This window comes from Sebastes fasciatus, chromosome 11 (assembly GCF_043250625.1).
Source record: "Sebastes fasciatus isolate fSebFas1 chromosome 11, fSebFas1.pri, whole genome shotgun sequence".
Classification (NCBI taxonomy): Eukaryota; Metazoa; Chordata; class Actinopteri; order Perciformes; family Sebastidae; genus Sebastes; species Sebastes fasciatus.
Window position 1 is genome coordinate 11,400,523 of NC_133805.1, and position 26,669 is coordinate 11,427,191.

At 41.5% G+C, this 26,669-nt stretch overlaps 2 protein-coding genes across 3 annotated transcripts; both read right to left on the reverse strand.

The window, feature by feature from the left end:
* Window positions 1-591: 591 nt before the first annotated feature.
* LOC141776788 (leucine-rich repeat-containing protein 19-like) lies at window positions 592-4,681 on the reverse strand. The gene is made up of 3 exons (XM_074650591.1): window positions 4,558-4,681; window positions 2,402-2,585; window positions 592-2,224 (listed from the first exon to the last, which is right to left on the reverse strand). The coding sequence occupies exons 2-3, from the start codon at window positions 2,562-2,564 to the stop codon at window positions 1,827-1,829; spliced, it is 561 nt and encodes a 186-aa protein (XP_074506692.1). The 5' UTR covers window positions 2,565-2,585; window positions 4,558-4,681; the 3' UTR covers window positions 592-1,826.
* Window positions 4,682-7,603: 2,922 nt separating this feature from the next.
* On the reverse strand, window positions 7,604-16,489 carry LOC141776800 (protein shisa-like-2A). 2 transcript variants are annotated; one of them, XM_074650607.1, is made up of 3 exons: window positions 15,837-16,489; window positions 14,137-14,273; window positions 7,604-13,920 (listed from the first exon to the last, which is right to left on the reverse strand). In XM_074650607.1, exons 1-3 carry the CDS (start codon window positions 16,283-16,285, stop codon window positions 13,742-13,744), a joined length of 765 nt encoding a protein of 254 aa, XP_074506708.1. In that variant the 5' UTR covers window positions 16,286-16,489; the 3' UTR covers window positions 7,604-13,741. The 2 variants fall into 2 exon arrangements, with proteins under 2 accessions (XP_074506708.1, XP_074506707.1); XM_074650606.1 differs by having other exon boundaries at window positions 7,604-13,923.
* Between the last annotated feature and the right edge of the window lie 10,180 nt (window positions 16,490-26,669).

A 26,669-nucleotide genomic window follows, 5' to 3' on the forward strand; every position in this document is an offset into this window, starting at 1 on the left:
TTTTCTCAATTAATGTTTGTTTTATTCATTCATTGTTTTGTCTTTTTGTTTATTATGTAATGTTTGTTAATAATTTCAATGCACATCTTTAAAATTAATAAAAATGTGGGATAGGAAGGTTGGGTTGGTTGATATATATATATAATTTATGATTTCATGTGCTTGCTTGTCTCTTTTTTTTGTCTTGTTTCGCTTTTAGTTCCTGGTATTGTTTGTCTTTTGTTGTTACATATCTGAAATGAGGCATGATATTCCCTTCACAGAGGTCTGCACTACTGATATGCACATGCTTACTAATAAAATATATTTGAAACACAAAGTCAATACAATTTGATCACAAAAAAGCCTTTAATCAGATGGCTATAGAGCTGGGTATCTTCTTGTCTATTGGACCTTTCTTCTTCTTTAATGTTTGTGTTACCTACCAAAGAGCACCTTCGTTACACTTTTTCCGAGCATTTGATCTTTTCCTTTTCTACAAAACATCACTGTGTCGGATATATTCTCTTTATTCTTGATGTTTCTGTTCTCCTCCAATGACTCATAAACTCAAGGTTGGTTAGGTGAATGCAAGAATGACTGACTACTCAATTGGAATTATAAAGAATTTATTCATAAAGTATATTTCCGGTAAACAACTCCATTTCATACCACACATACAAATCCTCAGGTTCCTGCCTCCCACACAGATCGGGCACTTTGAAGCTGAAATCTGTAACTTTCTGCACATTCAGACTCCAAACAAAGATGTTGAAGTGTCAAGTTGGTTCACCTCTTTGTTGTTGATTCGCAGCCAAAATATAATCAACCCACCAACCGCTTCACTTAAATGTGAATACTTAACTTACTCAAGTGATTGGCAAGGATTTCTCATTAGCAGGGTACAAACAGTGACTCTAACAGATGGATATACACACAATATATTCATTTTTTAACGAGATTCCAGCCGCAGGGGAAACAATTTTTACTCTGCATGAAAGGAAAAAAGTAGGAATTATCTGGCAGGCAGCATTTTGACTAAACTTATCTTCTTTGGGAAAATAGCTAACACAACAAAAGCAAACATGGCATCTGAAGAAGACCCAGTACAGTCAAAACGCTGCCTGTCTCAACCCAATAAAGTTTATAGGAGCTATAATCCAGAGTGCAGGTCATCTCTACTGCTATCCTGCACCCAGCCTAAGTGTAGCATGGGATACAGCTACTATACTGTACTCAAATGAACTCAAATAAACGCAGTAACATTGGTCAAAAATTCAATTTACATCTGTTTATACATTTTCATTATTACTTTCATCATCATCATACTATTTGAATTAACTCATTTTGGACACAAGTCCAGTTATTACTGCAGATTCAGACATTTTGAAACAACCGTGGCTCATTCAGTTTTCACATTCATCACACATCTACAGTGCTGTGCACTTTCAGCGGTTCCCAAACGGTGGGTTGGGACCCTCCAAAGGGTCACAAGATCATCTTAGAGGTCGCAAAAAGATTAATTGGAACAAGAAAAAAAAAATTCTGATTCACAAATTTGATCTCTTTTTATTTTTCTTTAAACTTTGAACTTTCTTTAAACTGTGACATCCATAGTTTTGCCTGTCCTGGCCTATGTTAATGATTTAAATCAATAAAACAATAAGATACTTATTAAGGGGAACTTACTCTTCACAGTTCATAGATGTATGGAAGGTGTAAGAGACTGCAAGTAGATTCATTATAAGGGATCACAAGCCAGAAATGTTCCGAATCACTGCTTTACTGTCAACGGTCAATCAAAATCTCCTCTATAGTGTCATTTTAGTTGTAAACCTTTTATCTCATCACGCTATACTGAACTGAAGATCATCGTCGCTGTCTTCTACCTCTTCCTCCTCCTCCTCCTCCTCCCTCTCCCTGTCTGCCCTGTCTTTCTCACTGGCCTGGATATAGTTGTCCTCAATGAAGCCATCGTCATCGTCGTCCAGCGCCCTCGCAGTCCCTCCCACCCCTCCCATCCTACCCATCACACTGTTAGGGTAGGTCCCCACGTCGTGGCCGTACTGGCTGACCCCGTCGGCCTCCTGGAGCAGGGAGTGTCTGTAGCTCGCCAGGAAGCGATGGAAGACACGAAACTTGACGGCCGTCACGATGAGAAGCGAGATGGTGAGGGCCGTGCCCAGTCCTGCAGCCATATAGGTCCAGTCCAGAGACTTTGGGCTCTCATCTGGATCGACTGCCCCTAGGAACACAGCAGGGGAAAATAAACTTTATTGCATCTACATGTAGCTATAAAGACAGAGAGGTTCAGCACCAGTGCATTCAAATTGTTTCCTGTAAATGAAGTGTTACAGAGTTCAAAGTTCCTCAAACACACCTGGTTGTAAATAGTTGGTTGATGGTAAAGTGTGTCACTTACTTCGAATGTCAGTACTGTTGGTGTGATCTTCCTCTTCCATCAGAAGATGTCTCTGAGCGCCTTTGTGTCCCCCGACATCAGATATAGCAGCCTGACGTGCTTCTCTGATAAACGCTGCACTGAGAAAAAACACCACACAGAGGCTGCAGCTCCACCGGCCCATCTCTGCGTTCTGAGGGAGAACCTAAAGAAATCAAATCATCAAGTGATTACATCTACTGAGGATCATGAGAGGCACCAAATTAAAAAATTTAGGTAATTCTGGGTACAAAATCCTATAAGATCAGCAAGGAAACGCGATGCAGCCCGGTCTCACCAAATGGCGTCTGAATGACTCAGTAACTTGTAAGTCATTTTGCATGCAATAACAACGCCTTTGTTGCTTTTGGCATGTCATGTGTACGTCAGGTAGCCTGTACTGACTGCAATGCAAACGCATCCACATGAAGGCACGGTCACACATGCGCCTGCTGAGGCGGTATTCGCCTGAAAGTTCACCAAAGGTGACCTCCACACAAATGCGATGATGCGACTTTTCTTTGAAACCAGGAGGAAGTGTTTTTTCGCCCCTTCCGCTCGCATAGAAGTGAACGGGAGGTGAAGCCAATGTGTGACCGTGCCTTTATGCAACACTCAGAGCTTGTGACGTAGAATAAAAAGTGAGAAACACTGCGTATGGTGGGTGGAGGTGGATGGGTCAAACAAACACAGGACTTTCAACCACTTTCTCAAAGTGTTACTGAGTTATTTTTAAGTTTGATTACATTAGTGACGTTTGTGACGTGTTTTCCGTATATTACGTTGTTTCCGTACATATTTTCCATAGTTATTTTAAGCCCAACCATGATGTTCTTCCTAAACCTAAGTGGTTTTGTTGCCTAAACCTAACTGCGGACATTACCATAGTTTTGTTGCCCGTGGTGTAATGACACGCGAAAAGCCTAAAATGTGTTAACATGACACGCAAAAATGTTGTGCTATTTATACGTCTTCTCATAAGATCGGGTTAAGAGAAACACAAAGAGGGAAATGTGTACTAAAAAGGCCGTAACATTGATACCCACTTGATTTAAACTTTTTGAACTTGCAATTTTACACATCCGAATAAGGAGGTGATTTCATCCCCCATCACTTATATTGCATCAGGAAGGGATCTTTTCTCAGCCAGTATGGAGAGAAAGGAACAATCACAGCAACCAATAACTCTCTCAGTGTACATATGGGATTGTCAGTATTGTTTTCAGACAGAAAAAAGTGAATCTCTCCTTTAACGTATGGCTGATGAAACATCGTGACACCTGCAGTGAGGACGACACACTTTATGTTTCATATTTCATGGCCAATAATAACCTTCAAACCAATGTCTAATGTCTAAAACTAACACTGGAATATTAGAGGGTTGACATTATCTGAATGCTCAACGCACATTCAGATTTGATTGGACAAATGGGAGATCTGTGACATTGTTAGATATAAATTCCTCTTTACTGTCCTTTTTGTTTTGTATTTCCTCTCATAAGATTTCCATTTACACATTTGATTTCAAAGATTTGACAAAACTTTAGTTATACCAATCTACATAATGACACACCATCATTATCATCAATGATCGGAACCCTGAAATATAAGTGCGATAAGTGCAAGAATTTAAAAAAAGCTAATGAAAGAGTAATCCATGAGTTGACAGGTCCCTTAAGCCAGCCAATAAACACCTCTCTTGTGAGACTGGAAAGGACTTTTAAACAAACAATTTGACCTGCACAAAAACATAAAACTGTGTGATTAAATGTTCATACAGAAACTGTCACATGATGTTAGGGAGTTGACTTGCCAGGTCTTGAGCAATGTTCATGATTATAGTCCCGAACTGCTTACTAATTAACTTTAGACATAGCATAAACACACATATGTTCTATAGATGATAATCCAGAGAGCAGAGACACATGTGTGTATCCATACTGTATATTTTGGCTATTTCATTTGAGGCAGCAGTACGTACACAGGTAATACAGGTAAACATGTATCTGGGGATGCAGGTCAGCACACAGTAGCTGTGTCATATGACAACAACAAACCCAATAATATCTACTACATCACAATTTACACAATCTACAACAACACACACGCACACACACAAAAAGTCCAAAATAACTTACCTGTACAAAATAGGTTAACTGACAGAACAGGTGTATGCCACCAAGACCTGACTTTTAACCGTTGTTTTCGTCTTCCTCTTCAGCTCCTTCTGAAAAGTAAAGAGACTTGCTGGGCAAAGGTTGCAGGACATACCATAATACCACCCTCCCTGCACCATGCCCTTAAGACTGAGATGTTAATGAGTAACTTTATTAGATTTGACATCCATTTTTCCTACTTCTTTCCTTCCTTTTTTCACTGTCCCTTATAGGAGTGAATGCATTCAGTAATTTTATTGGGAGTAATGCCGTAAGGTGCTTGTTATTTCCACTATTTACTATTTCAAAATAGAGGTGAAGTGAAAATTCAGCAACCATGACAAAGAAAGCCTTTGGCTAAATAGTCACAATTGTTGCATCTGTGCTCTGAGGCCAGATAGTGTCACTGTAATCACATGTGTGAAACAAAAGCACTCTACCATAGTCTACATGGAGGGCATCTGCATCCATTTACTATTTGTTTGGGGAGCTTATGGAAGATCAGTGAGATAATACTGCTGTTTGTACATTGCTTCAGTGGATTTTTCTCCCATTTTTTTCTTTTTCCTTGAATCCCCTCCCACTCAGTCAGTGGTGATGACTGCAGGTTGAAAAGCACTGAAAGAGACTCCAGGTGGCCTTGGTCTGATTTATGCACATTCGACCATCATCATCATCTCTCTGCTCGTGGGAGGACGCAAAGTGCCTTCGGAAGAGCTCAAAGCTTAAGAGTTATGACACTTGACACTCTCTCGGCACCTCGTCACTCAACCTGCACTCCTCTTCGCCAAGAATAAAGCAATGCTTCACAAAGGATCAGTGGCAATTATTGAACAGTGAAGTGGAGGTGTGAGCCTTCAGAACTCAGAAAATACCAGATAATATTCTGTCCATGGCTAATTCATATCTTGGTTTCAGACTTGATTATTGTAATGTTTTGTTGTAAAACTTCCCTTCATCCATATCAGATCAGACTTTAAGATCCCTTCCAACTGATCTCCTTAAATCTTATACTCCAATCAGGACTCTTTGCTCCTGTCTGTCCCCAGAGTTAAATTTAAGTCAGCCGGCTGCAGGGCACCCTTCCTCTGGGTTTAAAGGTACAGTGTGTAGGATTTGGTGGCATCTAGTTGTGTGGTTGCAGATTGCAACCAACTGAGTATCCCTCCGCTTACTCCTCCCCTTCCGAGACTGCGGTAATGTGATCCTCACCATAATAACACTACTTTAGGAGCAACAGAAGTCAGACGGCGGCTGGCAGTTCCACGGTTTTGCACTCTGCGCCTCACGTTACCGCTGTTTCACAAGCATGTCGGAGAACTACGGTGGCCTTCAGGTAACGTAAAAGGCTCTCTCCAGAGCCAGTGTTTGGTTTGTCTGTTCTGGGCTACTGTAGAAACATGGCGGAGCAACATGGCAGACTCCGTGAAGAGGGCCCACTCCCTATGTAGATATGAAGAGCTCATTCTAAGCTAACGAAAACACAATGATTCTTAGTTTCAGATGACTAAGAAAACATAGTTATGAATACTATATTCCATTTCTGCTGATAATAGAAATGTTACACACTGTTCCTTTAAAGGGACTGTTTGTAACTTTTTAAGCGTATAAATGTACCGGGTCAGGACACATGCGTGCTCGCGTGTGGCTGAAGTCTCTCCTCCTCTACCTGCCTGCCTTCACTCAGACAGCGCGTGCGTTCTCGCTGTCTCGCTCCACCTCTAGACGTGAACGCGCGCTCACTACACACTGCAGAAGAGTTAGTTTAGCTCTGAGAATATCTAGTGAATGTACAGTGGACGTTTGTGCAGAAATAACTGCTGCAGCTCCTCCAGACCAACAGAGGTTTCCTGTGTCTTGGGAAGTGACGGAGCTCCGCAGAGAGAAACGTTATCGTCTCCGACAGGGTGCCGGTGTCTCCCCTGCTCTCTCCGGCTGCGGTCAGGAGGTGATAACGTTACTCGCTACGGAGCCACGCTGCTTCCTGGAGGCTGAAGCAGGAAAAGCCAACACTTGGGTCAGCATTGATTCATGGAGAGACCTTCGTCTGGTCAGCTAACATTACTGCCAAGCAGCTGAAATATAGAGTGATATTGTGGTTTTAGCTGACTTGTGTCTCCTCACTGTATTGAGCGATGCTCGTTCCTCCTCTGTGCTTCCAAAAAAGTCGGACAACCCTAAGAGAAAAACGACGTAACCCGCCCCCTTTTTCTGCCCTCTCCTCCACTTCAAATAATTAGTTCATGGTCCCTTAGTCCCCAGTCTTCTATCTACTTAATGAGATGTAAGAACGGAAGCCTGTCAGCGTTTCCTAAATTGTGTTGAATGCATTAATACTCCATTTGCCAGCGCATCACATTTAATCACTTCCTTGTAAAAAGAAATTGATTTGCCATTTGCCAGTAGCCCATTAACTTTGTGGTTACGTACTTTCCAGTCAGCTGAATGAGATTTCCAATTTAAGTCATTCCATCCAGTTTTTTTTCTTGAAACAAATACACGTCTGTGTGTACATTTTTATCGTATTATATCTTATTATATAGATCTTATTGGAGTCTTATTTGAAAGAGGTAAAAGTACTTTGACATATGGCTGATCCCAGCAGTGGTGTCAAGAATGAAAATGCTCATTGCTTATTAACAGAAATCTGAAAAGAGCATTATGGCATATTCATTCACATTTACCACTTGACAGTTAGTTAGTTCTCTCATCAAACTAACATAGCTTATTAATATGTAGACATCTCCGCATAGTTTGAAGCATAATAGATGCTAATGGAGGCTCTACAAAAGTTTGCACTCAATGTGCAGATTAGTGTGCAGTAAGAACCATCCAATTATAATTCATAATAGCTGGTCTCATTATGCACATTGTCAGACCTGGAACTGAACAAAGTGTCTTCGATGCTTACAAACCTGCAGTGTGCTGGAACTTGTCATTAAAGGAGGAGACATTGGATTACTCATGCATGTGTCTGTATTAAAATCCTTTATCTTACCCAAGAAAAGAAAGCCAACATGATTGTGTAATGTTTATTACATTGATGAAAGTGTTTTTGTTGTCACTGTCATCCCTTTCAATGAGTCTTCTTACACCACGTTATATTTTCAGAAATGTTTCCTGCCGTCTTTGCAAGGCTCTGCCTCTCCGCAGAGAAAGATCAAGAAAAATCCAGCACCAAATCTGACTTTTAAGTCTCACTGACCCGTCTAATCTTTTCCTATTCAACTGACATGGTGGCTTTAAAGCGAAGGGCAAGAGAAACAAAGGAAGCCTTCATCATCAGAGTTGCTCAACTGGCTGCATTTAACACAAACACAACCAACGCCAGCTCGGCAATGGAGAAACCTTATGATAAACCAATAAAAAAACAAAGGAAATGTATTTCTTTCGGCTTCCTTTCATCTTGTTAGAGTTCCACAGCACCTCACATTGTAAATAATATGAGCTTTAACATCTTTGTTGTTTTGCTGCAACATGGAAGTCCATCAAAGGAACGGTAGCATCGCTGCATAATAATAAAGCTGGGTCTTTTGATTCAGATTTGATTGATGCTCTTTCAAGGACTGGGTCAATGCACCACTATGTACATTCATGTTTGAAAAACACTGCCATCAAAGGTAGGGAACCCCCCGAACCCCTCGGTCTTGTTTTCCTCCTACATTCATTGAAACGTACATGTATGCTACAGCAGATTACTGCGCACACCTTCGTGCTGACATTTACGAATGAGAAATTTAATTCAACAACATAATACGTGAGTACAACAGAAACTTAAATCCTCTAAACATTTAACAAGCACGCCAGAAGTTAATTATTTAACATGTACAGACATTTATGAACATACTGTTAAATGAGGCCCTTTCTACTTTGCTTTAAAGTGTTTCATTTTTTGCAGCACATTTTGACAGACACTGTTGAAAAAAAAACACAAGTGTTGACATTCAAAATTGAGGTCAGTTTCCGTATAACGATTACACAAGCGACATGTATCCACAAATACAAGACATGACATTTTGCATGAATGTATAAATGCTTAAGGTACGATTCTGGGTTACAAAAACAAGGGCACTTGAAAGTTCTGAGAAGGAACCGACTGTTCAGTAGATACAGAGCCCAGTGTGTTCAGCCCAGTCGCCTGAAAAACATGTTGGCATTGTACGTTTCTGCAAACCCTGGATACGTTGAATGATGACGTTTTTGCATTCGGTCAGAGCAAGCGACGCAGTACAGCGAGCGACGCACAGAGCAAGATCTGTAGTATATAGAGCGACCATTATTACAAGTTACGTGTTATAGAGTGCTACAGGAATGAGTCCTACAACCCAGAAATGAGTTAGCATTTTAGCACTTTCAGTTCCCTCATCTGGAAGTCAATGGGTTTTTAGTTAGATGCCTGAAATAAGGTCTGTGTTTAACACAAGCTTCAGAGATTTTAATGTTTTTTTCACCGACATAAAACACATCAGTAAATATCCCACTAGTGAATTTTTAAGCCTATATGTGTCTCAAAAAAGCCGGTTGCCAACAAGTGACTAAATGAGACTACTAAACGTCATCACACCGACTCGTCCGCCTTTACAGCCTCATGGTTTATACTCAGGCTCATGTGACCGTGGTGTAGTTTGTTTATAGCCTAACGTTAGCGTTTTACTTCTGCTGATTGCATTCACACTTCAAAAATCATAAAAGTGGAGTTTTTTTGTGAAGATCATCTTGCTGAACAAAACGTGTAAGTATCATAAACGTTTGTTTGCCAAAGAGCTTATTTTCTGCAATAATCCAAAACCCAATGGAAAAATCTCGTTTGCTTTTTGTGGAGGGAACCAGGGCGATGCTAACTTCCTGGTTGGCTTACAAAAATACATCATCCCTGGAGCACATCTTGGATGTATGTATGAAAACTGGATACAGTGTTGGAGGCAGGGCCTCATTCATTGCTATGAAAGTTGCTCAGTGGTGCATGAAGCAAAAAAAGCTTGACTTCAGAGTATAAAATTACCCGGTTCATCCGGCGATCTTCCGCATCCATTGGGTTCCATAGAGTGGGTACACAGGAGACCGCTGTCTGTGTCCCATGTGAAACCAAAAGCAAACGTTGACTTTACAGTTGTTATATAAAATTACATAAGGAAGGCCGACATTCAACATATCCCTTGGTTTGCATAAATGTACAATACTAAAAAAAAATTCCGGCGACTGGGTTGGTGTGTCTACAGGAATGCAGCCTTGTGATCTCTTTTTATATAAAGCAGCACTGTAAAGCAATCAGATCTCTTCAGACAAAAGCTAAAAGGCTGCTGTAACATGGCCTTATTGTTTTAAGACAGATTTAAAAAAAAGATGAACGTATCCTTTAAGTTGGTTAGTTTGGAATCATTGAATAAAAGAAACTGAAAAAATGCCCTTATAGCTCAGTGGCACAGTGGTCAGAAAGCTTTATGATTGTCCTGAAAAACATCCATCTTTACACTCAGTGTATACTGGTAGGCTGGCAACGTCCATTGTGCTTTTTCGGCGCTACTTAGAAACTTGCTGAAAAATAAGGAGCATGAGATGTTCTTTTGAACAATCAGCAAACCTGTTGTCACCTACACCTGGAGCACAACGTCAGACTGAATAACCGCAGAGAGAGAGACGGCAGCTCAGCTGTTTTTCTACAGTTTCAACCACTGACTGTCTCAGAGGCTGTCTGGTATCACACACTATACCTAAACGACAAGAAAATTTCATTTTTATTGCCTCCCATCGACCCAAATGATGTTACAGAAATTATTCATGAAAGCTTATTCTCATCTGCCATCTCAATGCGTTAAAACACACAGCGCTGCGTTGGTGGCAGCTATGAAATACAATCAAGGAAGTCTGAGCAGCAGGTGTGTGAATTTGAAGTCACCAGACGCCCAAACACTGCACATAATACCCTTAGACAAGATTTTACATCTCAGAAATGATCAAGGTGGTACATTATCTTTCATCACCACTGGAAAAGCTGAGCCAGGTTCAACTTTTCTCCCAGAGAGTCAACATCGACACTCCCTCCGCGTCACCGGACTGGGCTCATTCAAATGAATGAGGGGGCTGCGTTTCTTTATGCACAGATAAGTCTGTCTGAATGCGGCCTAATATTTGGTTAGTTTAAGTAACAAGCACCTCCATCAATTCAGGCAGAGCACTGAAGTCCCACTTATATTAGCTGATTGGTATCAGCTGATGGATTCATGATCATAATCAGCTGACTAGTAACATCCAATCATATTCATGCAGGTGGGCCAAATGGTGCCTTCAAATGAAACTTGTGAGCTTGTGTACACGATATGCTTGGCGTTCAAGTGGTTAAGTCGTGAGAGCACCGCTGCTAAGCAACGGCAATATTAACGTTACTGTCGGCGCCTAGAACAAGCCCCCAGGAAGAGCGCTGGTCGTTGATGCCAATTATTCTTAGTGGCCAAACGGTGGTACTACAACTTCCATGTCCGTCACGTGATGCCATTGTGCCCAAAAAAGACTTTTTCCCATAGACTTACATTAGGAAAGAAACGTCTGTAACTTTTTTTTAGGTGAATCAACTTCCCAGTAAGAACACTTGAATAGCCCTTATTTAAATCATTAGGTCCTAAAAGTTGTAAAACGCACTAATAGCTGAATCCGGAGTTATTTCCCTTCCTCCGTTAATGTGAATGAGACGCAGACCGAGGCTGGAGCGAGGGCTGGGAGGCGGCGTTAACAAGCCGTGACGACAGCTTGACGTTGTGACCCCCGTGACCGAGCCATGTGACCGAGCACCAATGGGCTCCATGGGTCCAATGGATGCGGAAGATCGCCGGAAGATTCGACTTCTATGGACTCGGAGCTTTCAGAAACTTTCATATGGACTCTTCTAGTGAACACGGTAATCAAGACCCCATTTGAAAGCACCAAAACTTGGCAACATAAACATCATAAATGGGCTCCTTTGTATTTCCTGTTGCAATGTTTGATGATGCAGCAGCTGACAGGGAGTAAACTTGGACTAAAGCTGTTGCCCTTAGCAACAGAATGGCAATGAAAAGGTCTTTAACTTGGCGCCTATCATTGTCACTCTGTTAATTATGCTCATGCCAGCTGCTGCCACAGCTCCACCGCCCTTTATGTGCTTTAATGTTGGTATTGTCGATTTAACTAAGATTTAGTTTTAGTTTAGTTACTGTAAATACGTAAACCCTCGCAGGGAGGTGTCATGGGTGGTTGATTGTGCTGTTGGTTTTGTCGTGGTATCGGTCATTGTGTGGATCATTTGTTATGGTATAGTTAGTGTATTGTCATGGCACCACTTTTGAGAGAAATGTTGTCTGTCATATATGTCCTGAGAAGTTTCTTTCTTTCTGTGCGCATATTTAAGTAAAAAAAAAAATTTGATCACAAAAAAAGATTTAGTGATTATCTAATTAGTTATTATTATTCTCTCAACAGAATGTTTGTTGTGACTCAGATTATCATGAGAGTACCATTTAAAGCAGCAGTGGGTAGAATTGGAGCAAGTATGATTAAAAAAAAGTTATTTTTATAAAACGGTCACTATATCCTGACAGTAGTGTATGAGACAGGTAATCTGAAAAATATCATGTGCCTCTGTGTCCTCCGGTGTCCTCTGGTGCTCCTAATGGCATCTGCAAGATTTCACAGACTGGAGGAAATCAACCAATCAGAGCCGAGCTGGAGCCAGCCGTCTCTGAGCAGCTGTCAATCACTCGCGGACTACGATCAAACGGTCAAACTAGGCAGCGGTGATCAATTATGAATCAATAGTCTGTTACTGTAATGCCTATTTCTCTCCTCAAATGTTTTCAGAAACATTTTGTAGTGTACTGTTTAGCTGTAAAATGAGAAAGTTTGTGACCCAGCAGCCATGTTGAGATCAGTGGAGGAAATACCAAGCACCGCCCATCAGCAGGAGAACAGCCAATAGGTACGCTCTCTCTCTGGAATGACCTGTGATTGGCCAAAGTCTCCCGTCAGGGGCTAGATTTTCTAAAGCCTGAAAACAGAGCCATGAGGAGGTGCAGAAGTCTAGTTATCTTTCAGAACACTTGAATTAAAATATGCTGAAAGGTTATTATGGAATTTTTGCCCAATGATGCCAAAAACATTCTGCCTACTGCAGGTTTAAAGCGAGAATCTACATGTATAACCATTTGCTATAATTCATGGCGACCTGATAGCCGAATGGTTAAGGCGCATCCCACAAAACTGTCCACTACATCCCCGGTTTAGTTCCAGCTGAGGACCTTGGTCATATCCATAGATATAAAATGTCTCAGTTTCCTCTCTGGCAGCTGTCAAATAAAAATAAAAACACCCAAAAAAAATAATCATCTTTCATGTGTCTCTGACTGAAATTGGCCACGGTTAAAAGAATCCAGCTCTGACTGTTGGTAGGAGACAGATGTCCCAAACTCGAGTCAAAACTTGCACGAGGTCTGTTGTCAGGAGACTTTTAAAGCATTTGAATAAATAACCAACGCTGTCGTTTTTCTTGTCTCATCACACTGTAGATGTTCCCCACAAATCCTCCAGTCCCTGAGTAAAATCTAGCCACAGCACCCTTCTTCACCAGGGTGCACCCTGACTTTACGGCGTGGCTGTTCAGACTCTGCTGTTGTCTCGGTGTGTCCGGCTCTTTTTCCTGCTGTAAGCCACATTTTCGGCATCCTTATCTATACACATAATAATAAGAATCCTGAGTGTAAACTGGATCGTAACACTCGGCTTGTGTCCCCAGTTGCACTGCCGTACGCCTTAATGACTCAACACGTCTTTTGCCTTCTTGAGGCCACTTATAACAAGTATTTTCCGAGAAGATGATGGATGATTGATTTCCATCCTTATGCTCTTGATCTCCGCCGCAAGGTGCTGAAACACTTAACACTTAACAATGCAGCCATGAGGAGGAGAGTAGCGTGGGAAGAAATTCAATCAAAGCTTTTCTGAGCCTTCATTGTGCAAACTTAAGTGTGAGATGTAAAGCACTTAGAGTAGTACGTTTTCCCGTTAGTGTGACTTGATATTTACTCCATTCAGCCGCCATGCACACCTCATTATGTCATCCTCCCCAGCGCAGTCTGCCTCCAGATTCATCTCTGGACTGCTGGCCCCTCTTTTTTCTCAGAAGTCTCTCAGCAGCCTACTAGGAATTTTCCACTTTCCTGCCGGAGACGGTAGCTGTGAAACATTTCTGGAACAGGAGCTCTGGGTCTGGCGGCTGGTTATCACAGTCCAGCTTCCTGCTCATGAAGTGTTTTCTGAATCCCTGCGGACCAGAGACGCAGGTCGCTCTCACATGACTGGAACCCTCGCTGGGATCTCCTGCTGAGAAGCACAGAGAAAGTCGTTTTAAGTTCAAACTCACAGTTTTCTGTGCATCAATCACAGAACAAAAAGGGTAATTTAAACCTGAGAATTGCAGCGATTTGATCTGAATCAAAGGCTTTCAGAAAGAGCACATCGGTATGAAACTAATTAGTGTTAGAGTGAAAGAGCCTACACACCCACACACACACACACACACACACACACACTAACCTGGCGCTCTGAGGGGTAGGCCGTTGTCAAGACGACTGGGTTTGGTGGCGATAAAGAGATAGCAGAGGACACATACGGTGATGAGGAAGGCAAGAAGGACCACCGCTGCAATGGATAGACCAACCAGAGCACCAATACTGAGAGGAGAGGAGAGGAGAGGAGAGGAGAGGAGAGGAGAGGAGAGGAGAGGAGAGGAGAGGAGAGGAGAGGAGAGGAAGAGAGAGGAGACAATGAGAGAGGAGAAGAGAGGAGAGGAGACAAGGAAAGAGAAGGAGTAGAGAGGAATAGAGGAGGAGAGGAGGAGAGGAGACAATGAGAGAGGAGAAGAGGAGAGGAGAAGAGAAGAGAGGAGGAGGAGAGGAGACAAGGAGAGAGGAGAAGAGAAGACAAGGAGAGAAGATGAGTAAAGAGGAGGAGGAGAGGAGACAAGGAGAGAGGAGAAGAAGAGCGATGAGAAGAGGAGAGGAGACAAGGAGAGATGAGGAGGAGAGGAGAGGAGAGAAGAGGAAGAGTGAGGAGGAGAGAGGAGAAGAGAAGACAAGTAGAGAGGAGGAGTAGAGAGGAGGAGGAGAGGGGAGGAGAGGAGAGGAAGAGTGAGGAGGAGAGAGGAGGAGAGGAAGAGAGAGGAGACAAGGAGAGAGGAGAACAGAAGACAAGGAGAGAGAATGAGTAGAGAGGAGGAGAGGAGGAGATAAGGAGATAGGATGAGAAGAGAGGAGAGGAAGTGTGAGGAGGAGAGAGGAGAAGAGAGGACAAGGAGAGAAGAGAGGAGAGGAGACAAGGAGAGAGGAGGAGGAAAGAACAGGAGGAGAGAGGACAGGAGACAAGGAGAGAGGAGGAGTAGAGAGGAGGAGGAGAGGAGACAAGGAGAGAGGAGAAGAAGAGAGGAGAGGAAGAGCGAGGAGGAGAGAGGAGGAGAGAAGACAAGGAGAGAAGAGAGGACAGGAGACAAGGATAGAGGAAGAGTAGAGAATAGGAGAAGAGAGGAGAGGAAAAGTAGAAGAAAATAAGAGACATGAGGAGAGGGAAGTAAAAGGGGACAGGATGATGGATGGAAAAAGGAATACAAAAAGAGGAAATTTAAAATATGGAAAGATTAAATATTCAGTAAAGGATATGAGATTAGATGTTGCATTAAAGTAGAAATGTAGAAGTAAATATGTAATATGCATTGTTATCCACAAATTAAATAAATCAAAATATGTAGCTGTAACTGTTATAAGATAAGATAAGATAAGATAAGATAAGATAAGATAAGATAAGATAAGATAAGATAAGCCTTCATTGATCCTCAGAAGAGAAATCCAGATGTTGCAGCAGCACAAGGACCAAAATAAATAAACAAATGATAAATAGGAATATTACGATAATGAGAATATAAAAAGTATATATAAAAATAAAAACAGAAAATATACGAGAGAGCTGGGATGGATACAAATACAAAATCACTCCAGCAGCTGATGTAATTAACTTTTGAAAAGATATTTGTTGTTGCTGAATCACAAGAGAATCTATCTATACAAGAGAGCCACATTTCTGGATAGAAAACAATGTTATAACAACATACACAACCTATCTGTTGATTATGACAGGATATGACAACAACTTCTTTATAATATTTAGGAATCCCAAAATGACAAGATAAGTAAGACAGTGAAAAATAATTACTAACAATAGGGAGAATGAAATATTGCCCTCACCTCAGCCACCACATGTATCCATACTCGTAGGGGAAGAAACTGTTGGGATCATCGCAGCAGTACTTGACATCATTAAAGCCGCAGCAGTAGACGGCAGCAGCAGCATTTCCAGGTCTGGGGCACAAGAATCCGTCCACTAACACACCGTCAGCGCTGGAGTAGCTGCTGCATTCAGAGCTCATGCTGCAACAGGGGGATGAATGAAGAAGAAGAAAAACACCTGTTATCCAGAGTTTAAAGTGAAGAAGAAGAAGAAGAAGAAGAAGATCCCTGCAGCCTGCAACAGTGTGAAGGTGATGTGTCTCTCCATCTGCTCTGGGCTCCACGGTAATTGGACACACAGAAGGATGGAGGAGGAAACATTGAATCTGAAGAAAACTGGATCTCTCTCTCTCTCTCTCTCTCTCTCTCTCTCTCTCTCTCTCTCTCTCTCTCTCTCTCTCTCTCATCACTCGCAGACACACATATGGCCTTACTCTACTTACTTAATCTGCTTAAGTTTTTGGACAGTCTAAGCTTATTTTGTTGATAATAGTATTTGTCACTTCATTTTTTTTTGTCCACAGAAGAAGAAGAAGAAAACAGGCGCACATTTTCCCCCCTTTAATTTTAGCGTTGCCAATGGCAACGCATGTAAATTAATAGGGGCAACTTGCCATCCTTAATTTACAATAATGCAGTGATACAAGAGAGGGCATGTCTGCACCATCTCATCACTTATTATTCTCTGTTAGCCTCCTCAACTAAAGGGTTGTGCCCACATCAATGATGCGAGTGAATGATTCTCTCATAAACTCAATTTGAAATCTTCAGTTTTGATTGAATTTGAACTAGGGTTGTCAAACGATTAAAATATTTAATTGTGATTAATCGTATGATTGTCTATAGTTAATCCCAATGAATTGCAAATTTTTTTATCTGTTCAAAATTAACCTTAAAGGGAGATTTGTCAAGTATTTAATACTCTTATCAACATGGGAGTGGACAAATATGCTGCTTTATGCAAATGTATGTATATATTTATTATTGGAAATCCATTAACAACACTAAACAATGACAAATATTGTCCAGAAACCCTCACAGGTACTGCATTTAGCATTAAAAAAAATATGCTCAAATCATAACAAACTGCAGCCCAGCAGAGAAACAACAGCTGTCAGTGTGTCAGTGTGCTGACTTGACTATGACTTGCCCCAAACTGCATGTGATTATCATAAAGTGGGCATGTCTGTAAAGGGGAGACTCGTGGGTACCCATAGAACCCATTTACATTCACATATCTTGAGGTCAGAGGTCAAGGGACCCCTTTAAAGGAGAGAGGACCCGCTCCCTATGTAGATATAAACGGCTCATTCTAAGCTAACGAAAACACGATTCTTATTTTCAGGTGATTATACACTAAAGAAAATATACTTATTAATATTATATTCCATTTCTGCTAGTAGATCCCTTGAAATGTTACACACTGTTCCTTAAAGGGACAGCTTTTAAAAAAAAAAAAAAACGTGATTAGGCAGTCCTGTTATAGTCCTGAGACAATAACAATGAGGCAATTGACTTTGTTTACATTAGGCCTATATACTATTCAATTTCCACAAGTTTGTCTACATATATTGTATCTAGTTCCTTGTGATGTAAAGTAAACTCTTTAGGTGCTCAGTGTGAGATTAGGAGCATTTCCATTGCCTCTGCACAGCTCTCAACATAGCGACGGCTGAGCCGGCGGCTCGCAGCAAACGATGCTAACAGTGTTTACCTGAGGGGGGACCGGAGGAGGGTGGGTGCCATGCTACCATGACAACGGCGTTGATCATTCTCTGCTCAGGTAAACATTACTCCTAAATATCTTTACATAGCAAATAGCTGTTTTGCGGCTATATTAATATATTATATATTAAATATATATTATATTAATGCTCTGGATATCGTATAGAGAACCTATAAATTGTGAGTGAAGCAAAATCCATTTGTGAAGTCAAAGCCTTAGCCTAATGATGCATTGCGGTCATATCAGAGTTGCTGTAATTACCAGTTTCTGGTAATAGTATGCACGTCACGTTCGGTCCAACAGCTTTGAACGATCAGTCTTGGGACTTAATAATACAGTGCCTGAAAACCAAACATCGATTCCTCACGTCAGCCGTCATCCAAGGTAATTAAATACATTTGATGGGAATACTGCTATATTGCCAATTACTGTAACGGCTATTTTGAACCCTTACACAACCTGCTCTGCAATCACACAACCATCATTAGTTGTCAGATGACGTAAATATTCCCAAGTTGTAGCCCAAACATGGACATCTTTCCTATCTCTACCATCCATCCCATGTTACAGTAAAATACATGTGTTGGGCCTTTAAGGTAAACTACAAAATTGAAAGATGAAACTACTCTTAAAGTTTAGCCCATTATTTAGCCTCCGTCACAATATGTTAGCATGACATGGTTGGTACCAATGGATTCCTTAGGTTTTCTAGTTTCAATGATATCTGTGTCTTCACTCTAGCCCTAAAACTGAACCTACCAGAGCCTCTGAAAGACAGTAACGTCAGTCGGGCTCGCGGGTCTCAGAGGGTTAATAGGCTACTGGTTTACGTAATAAATAGAAGGCGGGTATTTTTTCACATCACCTTCATTAATCCAAATGTAAACTGTAAACGAATCTGAAAACAAAAGCTGTCTGTTAGCATGGGAAATTTGTTTCTTTAAAGCTATTGAAAGAGCAGCCTTGGCCATGTGGCAATAACAGGTTGACTAGCTCTTACTGATTGACAATGACAATGAGACGGACAAAAAAGCTCAATTTGGTTGAAACATTGCCTTTTCTCTCTTATTCAACAATCCCACTGCAGACTCAGTATGACTCACAATGACCTTCACTCAGTTTCACTCTGAAAAAGCTCTAATGCAATGCAGACTTCATTTACAATTATATATCAGGTCACACAGTATTGTTAGGACATTTTTCTTCCATTAGAGTCTAAAGTGGAGATAAATAGTTAATATTGGAGAGAGAAACTCAAGACTACATTCAGACCTCATCAGTAGAGGTTGAGTCACCAAAATACAACTTGTTTTAGGATTTTTTCCAGAACTGCAGTCCATTTGCTTTGCTCCGATTCAGAGACTAATTTGACATAATTGTTGCATTTGTCCCTCGGTTTCGTTTGTGTTCAAAAGTTGTAAATAAATGCCATGCGCGAGCAGGCTGTTCTCTTACTGGTGATGTTCTGATGCATCTTATTAGAGAGTTCGCCCTGTCGGAGATGGACGTATACTGCCACACACTCACACAACAATTGTTCTTCAGACGACGCATCAGGTAAACATGATTAGATTATCTTTATAATTTGTTTCGGATGGAAGGGTCGATTGCGTTCTGACTGCTAACAAACCGCTCCAGAGTTTGAGTGGAGGTGAGCCGAGACCTCCCTCTCTAGGCGATCTTGGCCCATCTGTTTTGCCCCTCATCCGAGTGCGATTGCTGCGCTCACATATGCCCAAACGAACCAATCCACGCACCAAGTTTTTAAACAATTGGTCCAAAGGAACTAGGTGTGAATACACCCTTGAAGGTTCTAAATACGATATCAAGAGCATTAATATAGCGGCAAACAACTATTTGCTATGTAACGATATAGAGGAGTAATGTCTACCTGAGCAGAGAATGAAGTCACTCTCCCTCTATGTGTGTTTTAATATGAGGTTCTCAGCGCTTTGTTGACATAGACGGACCGACTGTGCGGGCTTTTAGTGCATGTGAGTGTGCCCCAATAGCTAGCTCACAGCCACCGCTCTGCATTGCTCTCATACGGCGGTTACAACTGATAACAGCTGATGATGTCATCGCGAAAGCGTAGCACCCACACTCTGGTTCCCCCTCAGGTAAACACTGTTATCTCTGTCAGCACTTTTGCCGTTGTTTGTATTGTCGTGCTGCGCTGTCCGCCATGTTGAGAGCCGTTGAGAGGCAATAGGAATGTTCGAAATCTGATTCTCACTGTGAAACATATTTTTGAAATGACATCAGTTACGTAGTGCAGTATTTATCTATCCACTGAACTGACGCAAAAAGGATGGTGAAAACCTTTTTTTTCCAATAGGATGGAAAAAAGTATTGTGTACACTTCACAATACTGTTTCTCAAGGTCTAAAAAGGTCAATAGACACTCTGCCCCCGCATGAAAAGCTTTTACATTACCGTCCCGAGTCCTCCACTTCAGCTCTCTCTGGCAAAGTGAAGCGGCAGAAAAGGGAAACATCAGAGAAGGTTTTCTTTCCTTTTTGAAAAATGGAAAAAAAAAACTCTGAAGTGTATTTAATCCCAAAAACAATGACATCAGAGCAATACTAGGTTGAGGCACATTTGGTTGGTCAGATGAACATTATTGGAAAAACATTCATTGAAAATAGAAAAAGACATTTGTCATACGATAGTGTTTTGTTTTTTTACTGTTTTTTTTCATTCGCTTTGGCTCAATTTGTGGACGAGAATTATTATTTTTTTCATAACAATAAATTCAAATCTCTGAACAAGTAGTTTGTTGTTCAACTGAAATATGGACCTGATGATGGCCCCAACGTTATTAGGCTTCGAAGGATGGATAGATGGATGGATGGATAGATAGATGGATGGAGATGGATAGATGGATAGATGGATAGATAGATGGATGGAGATGGATAGATGGATAGATGGATAGATAGATGGATGGAGATGGATAGATGGATAGATGGATAGACAAGAACATAATTATGGTATGAAATATATTCTCATCTCTCTGATGGAGAGTGAAAGGAAAGTTAATGCACATGGAGATAATGAGATAACGAGACCTCTTGGCTCCAGGATCAGGGGCTCCCATTACGGTAATAAGGCAAGGGGGAACATCCTCTGGTAGAGGGCGTTTTCAATCATCTTAAAGAAGGAGTGGAGCACTAGATTTTCTTTACATTCTCAGTGAGGAGCATTGATCTCGCTCTATACATCAGTGGGGAGAAACCCATCCAGGAATACCACCATACTGTAGGTAAGGAAGACTCAGAAAGTAGATAATGTAATCCTTTAAAATGAAGAAAGATATTGTAACAATGAAAACAGAATCCCACCTCATAATCTGAGGAAACAGAAGTTTGGCTGGTGAGACAAACAAAAAGGCTTCAAAAGTTGAAAGCCCGGGTTGTCACATTGCTAAAGGGTGCCTCCGTGCCTCGGTTTCCGATGCCGAGGAGGAACAAAGGGCAGTATTTGAAGAGTTGGGAGTGAGAAGGGGTTGACTATACAGACATTTCAAATATCCAAAAAGGTTGACTGTTTTGATTTATTGGATTCTCGGAGATTCAAAGGGACAAGCTGCGGAAATTAACCATACAAAGCACTATTATTAACTGAACAAAATAAAAAACAAATTCCACAGAAACACAACTGTTTCCCCATTCTTGCTTGCCCCTATGCCTGTTCACAACTACCAAAAAACATGAGGTTTACAAAGCAGAAAGAAAAGATGGGTATGGAGCATTTAATCAAAGAGAATAATCTTTCCTGCCACCCGACACAAACATTTTGTTACAGGAGCATTGGACAACAATGCTGGAATAATCGGGATATCAGAACATAAATTGGAAAAGGTGCCAGAGAGACAGTAATAGAAGGGGAAAAAACAGTTAGAAAGAGAGAGGGATCAGCTCATCAGTCACATACAGTATATGTGCCAGTATGTCAGGACCACATTCATTGAGTCTGCTGGGGATAAAATCAGCTGCTCCGCTGCAGCCCAACAGGCGGCAACCGCATTCATTCTTGCTCTCAGTTTAGCATCCAAAGTGCCCAAATCTGCTCCAATTTTGCCCCGAAATGATATGTAATGGAGTGTGTCGAGGCCCGCAGCAGATGACCTGTGGATGTTGAACATGTCTGCCCCGTCTAAATGAATGAGGAACACACCAGGCCTGACTGCTCGCTCTAATCCCAGATTATCTCTGCCAGTCCAATCCAGAAACAGGGGAAAATTGGCAGAAGAAAGGGGATTATTTGACAGTGGTGGTGGGGGGGGTTGCGTAGTGACGCGGTGGTTAGAACGCACACCTACTCACACACATACACATATTACAGTTTCAAATCCAGTGTGCAGCTCTCACACTGAGGTCCATCCTTTCATCACTTGTCCATTCATGAGTCAAGGTTGTGAATTGATCACAGCAGTGACACGACCCGGCCGAAACCCGACTGGCTCTTCACCCTCCCCCTGCCACCTTCCTCCTCACATCCATCTCAGCCCAGCCATCTCCAGAAGACCGTCGGTAAACACCCTCCATCACTGCCATACGACAGATGCCGCCGACCACCCCCGTGCTGCACAGCATTAATCGCCACCAAGACACCAATCCATTCACCGCCTCCCATGCTGCTGCACTTCCTCTCCACTCTAATTGGTATTTTATTTCTGTCTCGCTTGTTATGCACACTGCAAAACAAAAGCAAATTGCCTAGAACGGTGTGATTTCAAATAAGTACCGAGAAACATTTTTCAATTAACGCTTCCATTGGTATTCCGTGGGCACGAGTGCGGTGCATAACAGATTAATGTGATTAATAATCAGGGTGAAATGGCTGCATTGTAACAGGTTTACTGCTCTCACAGCAGCATCGGGGGGGGGTGGGGGGGGGTAGAGCATCACACTGAAAAAGCACAATTCAGCCAACTGAGCTGGAGCCATTTGTCAGTGTGAATGTGTTTCATTTAAAATTTCACACCTGCTTTACATAGAATCGCGTGCAATCATATGACCTGTACATTTCTCTCTCTACGCTACAACATGTCAACATGCTACAGGTGCAAAACTAAAGGAAGCTATCTCTAGAGGAGTTAGCAACTCCATCTCACACCTACGTAAAAAACATGTAGGATGCAACATGTGAATGTGCTGGAAGTAATTTATTCGTTTTGCGTGATGTTACATGAATTCTTTATGGTGAATTTGAAATTGCCTTCCAGTGAAATGTCATTAGGAGGAACTCAAAGATCTACTTCTTTTGCTAAGCGTGTTCGCGTAAAAAGCCCCTTTCAGAGTCTGTGAAGGAGCGTGAGAGAGTGCACAACATCTTCAACGCGTGTTTCGTCATCCTTTAACAATGGGAGAAACTCAGCCCGGCAACTGAATTCAATTCTTCTTCATTGATGTTATATTCTCTGGCATTGAGAGCAACAAGATAACACAAGGGATCCATCCATCAATACCCATCCAACAATCCTTTGTGCCTTATGTGAAACTCCTCTTATAGCATTTTGCTTTGGAGTGAGGTCCCCATGTCCCCGCGCTTATCACAGACATCGCTGTGAAAACTGCACTTTGTCGGCCGCAGATGCTTCATTTCCCTCGGGGGAGGGAAGCAGCGCTCGACGCAGAGACGTTGAATAGCCCGCAGCTGTTTCTCATCTACAACTCAAGTTGGCTTTTTTTAATGACATTTTCTGCAGGGCACAAAAAAAATGGCTTTAGCGATTAGCACTTCAGACCGCTGCAGATTCAGGGGCCCCGCTGGCGTCCACGTCTTTAGCCGCAGACGACGGCACATCCTGGAGCCCATCAGGGATTACACAGCAGCCTCGCAAGGCAGCAGATGCGGCATTGTGGGATTACAATTAGAGTAATATCACCCATCATGTGGAAGCTTGTTATATTAACATAACAGGAGAGCCTCCGGTTTCACCCATGTGTCACTCGTGGGGGCATTGTTGTTAATGGAAATGAAATAAGCTGTTTGCATTGTGCAGGTCTCTGATGTAATCAGCATGATGGAGGTCTGTAATGCCTGTTTTTCTCCAATAAACTACCTTTCTATAAAACAAATTTCCAACAGCAAAATAATACGTTTTGGAGAAAATGTAATGCCAATGTACAAATTTGTACGATATCAACAGGAGGGGAAGCTCCAGCCCTGACTGCAACTTGAGAGGGGAGATAACTAGAGCAGCAAAAATGTACTTTTCGACCTAATTTATGCTTCTCACAGTACTGTAGTCTGTATGAAATGATTATTATGCTATTACAAGTTGTTAAATATATTACCCTTTGTTGAATAAATGCTTTGAACTTTGGCATTTTAAACATCACTGACTGCTTGGCACTGCAGCAGCAACTCTGTCGACACAGATGCTGTTTGTAATCCTGAGCGCAATATTGATGTTACAGCAGTGTTATTTAATAAAAGGTCAATAAAGTTTAAGTTTTCAAGTGAAGTTTATTACATCAATGAAAGATTTTGACATTTTTAATTTTCATTAATCGCCGTTGAAATCATGCAATGCTCTCTGTACTGAACACCGTTGAGATTAATGATCTTCCGTACACAGGTGGAGGCGTTACTTTTTCCCCACTTTACTCAAAAACTCTCGGTCCAAAAGCCATCACCGACACAAGGGATGCCAACAAACTGAACAGGCTGGTGAGGAAGGCTAGCTCTGTAGTTGGATCCGAACTGAATGATCTGGAGGTGGTGGCAGAGGGGAGGATGAGGAGGAAGCTGGACGCTATCCTTGAGAACTCCTCCTACCCACTCCATGATGAGCTAGTCATGATGAGGAGCACCTTCAGTCACACACTCATCAACCCTCGTCACAACACAAAGCTCCTGGGTCAGTCCTTCATAGCCATCCGGCTCCACAACCAAGGCTGACCTCCACATGAGTACTATGAGGACTTTAAACACCTACTATCTGCAACCACCTTGGACTCTAACCACTGGCGCACTTTACACTTTATACCATACATCCCATATACCACTTTATAGACTGCACATATGTACATATTACATTTATTTATTGTACATACTACATTTTTTTTTATTGACGGACGGTACACACTATGTTCACCCATTCACTCTGTATATTCTTGTTTTGTTTTTTTATAATATTTGTACACCTGTACCTCTCCTGCATTTCACCCTGTCTGCTGTTTTTGCTGCTTTGACCCCTGAATTTCCCCCCGGTGATTGATAAAGGTTCATCTTATCTTATCTTATCTTATCTTATCTTATCTTATCTTATCAGTCAAAGTGTAGACTGTCTAATGGATATTCCCCTGGAGAATGAGCACACAATCATGCTTATCAGGCTCTCAACAACAGAGAGGAGTGCTCCCTGGCGTGGCGCTGAAAGGAGAAAAGTTAGTATATATGGGGGGGTTTTAAGAGATTTCTTTTTTTATACTGATGGTATGGTGGTCTAAAATCTTGTTTTTTACATGCATTTATTTTAATTTATTTTGGTTCAAGAGTCTGAAGAGCTAAAGAGAAATTAGTTGATGTAAACTGATTCATCCAATTACTATATATACTGTATATATATATATATAAGTCTGCTGAAGTGTTGCCGATGACTAAAGATCCACTCCTGGTTAATTTACACACAATCTTGACTAATAACCTATGCTTATTTATCTCATTACAAACATATGAATTATAATTTAACCACCCTTAGCCATCAGACCTCCTAGTGCGATCGCCCACTAATCGGAAGGTCGGTGATTCGATCCCCGGCAACACTGCGATCTACATGTTGAAGTGTCTTTGGGCATACTGAACCCCAAATTGCTGTAAGTGTGCATGTGAATGTTAATCGCTCCTGATGAGCAGGTGGCACCCTGGAAGGGAGCCTCTGCCAGTGTATGAATGTTGTAGAGCGCTTTGAATGGTCGCTAAGTGAAGAAAAGAGCTATATAAATGCAATAATTTTCTTTTTTTAAACACAGTATGTTTATCTCCCCATTTCCTGGGTTGCATCGTAACAGAATCAATTAAGTGAAATGAGTCTCTATGGGGGATGATTTCTAGGGATATAAATAGAAAGCAGAGTGTTTACAGCAAGCGTGTTTTGAGGAGAGTTATTAAAGGGAGATATGGTAGTGTGATAACTCCTATCTAACCTTACGCCAAACATGCTCTGAATAATGTTTCTTAAATAATTGCAGCGAGCGCTTACTGTTACTGTGTGAAACCCCGGGGGCTTGTTAAGTGGATGCTTTTATTTTAACTGAGCAGCTGGGTGCTTGTTTGTACTGTATTTATGTGTAAATTAAAGCTGAAGTAGGCGAGATTGAAGCAAATATGATTACAAAAAGTTATTTTTATAAAACGGTCGCTATATCGTGACAGTAGGACATGAAACAGGTAACCTGACAAAAATCATGTGCCTCTGTGTCCTCCGGTGCTCCTAACGGCATCTGCAAGATTTCACAGACCGGAGGAAAACAAGCAGTAAGAGCTGATCTGGAGCCTTGCCGTCTCTGAGCAGCTGTCAATCACTCGCCGATCAAACGTTCAAACCAGGCAGTGCTTATCAAATATCAATGCCTATTTCCCGCCTCAAATGTTTTCAGAATCATCTTGTAGTGTACTGTTTAGCTGTGAAATGAGAAAGTTTGTGACGCCGCCACCATTGTGAAATCTGGTGAAGGAACGCCAAGTTCTGGTCACATGACCAGAGCACAGCCAATAGGAACGCTCTCTCAATGAAATGATCTGTGATTGGTCAAAGTCTCCCGTCACGGGCTAGATTTCCTAAAGCCTGAAAACAGAGCCATGAGGAGGTGCAGAAGTCTAGTTTTCTCTCAGAACACTTGAATTACAATATGCTGAAAGGTTATTATGGAATTTTTGCCCAATGATGCCAAAAATATACTGCCTACTGCCACTTTAACAGACATCTGCTGATTTCATGCCTCTCACTTTCGTTAAAGCTTAATTTGTGTATCTTGATCTTTGTCATTTGATTCCAATTAATTTCAATTTTTCTTTACAATAACTTTTTTTCAATAATGATTATAGTGTAAGGG

What these genes read in the sequence shown, in the direction of transcription:
- LOC141776800 (XM_074650606.1), bottom strand. Translation starts at nt 16,285, where the DNA reads ATGAGAGAGAGAGAGAGAGAGAGAGAGAGAGAGAGAGAGAGAGAGAGA. An exon ending in GGATACATGTGGTGGCTGAG is followed by an intron (nt 14,274 to 15,836) that starts GTGAGGGCAATA and finishes CTCTCCTCTCAG; the next exon opens with TATTGGTGCTCTGGTTGGTC. An exon ending in CCTACCCCTCAGAGCGCCAG is followed by an intron (nt 13,924 to 14,136) that starts GTTAGTGTGTGT and finishes TGTGCTTCTCAG; the next exon opens with CAGGAGATCCCAGCGAGGGT.
- LOC141776788 (XM_074650591.1), bottom strand. Translation starts at nt 2,564, where the DNA reads ATGGGCCGGTGGAGCTGCAGCCTCTGTGTGGTGTTTTTTCTCAGTGCA. An exon ending in CAACAGTACTGACATTCGAA is followed by an intron (nt 2,225 to 2,401) that starts GTAAGTGACACA and finishes CTGTGTTCCTAG; the next exon opens with GGGCAGTCGATCCAGATGAG.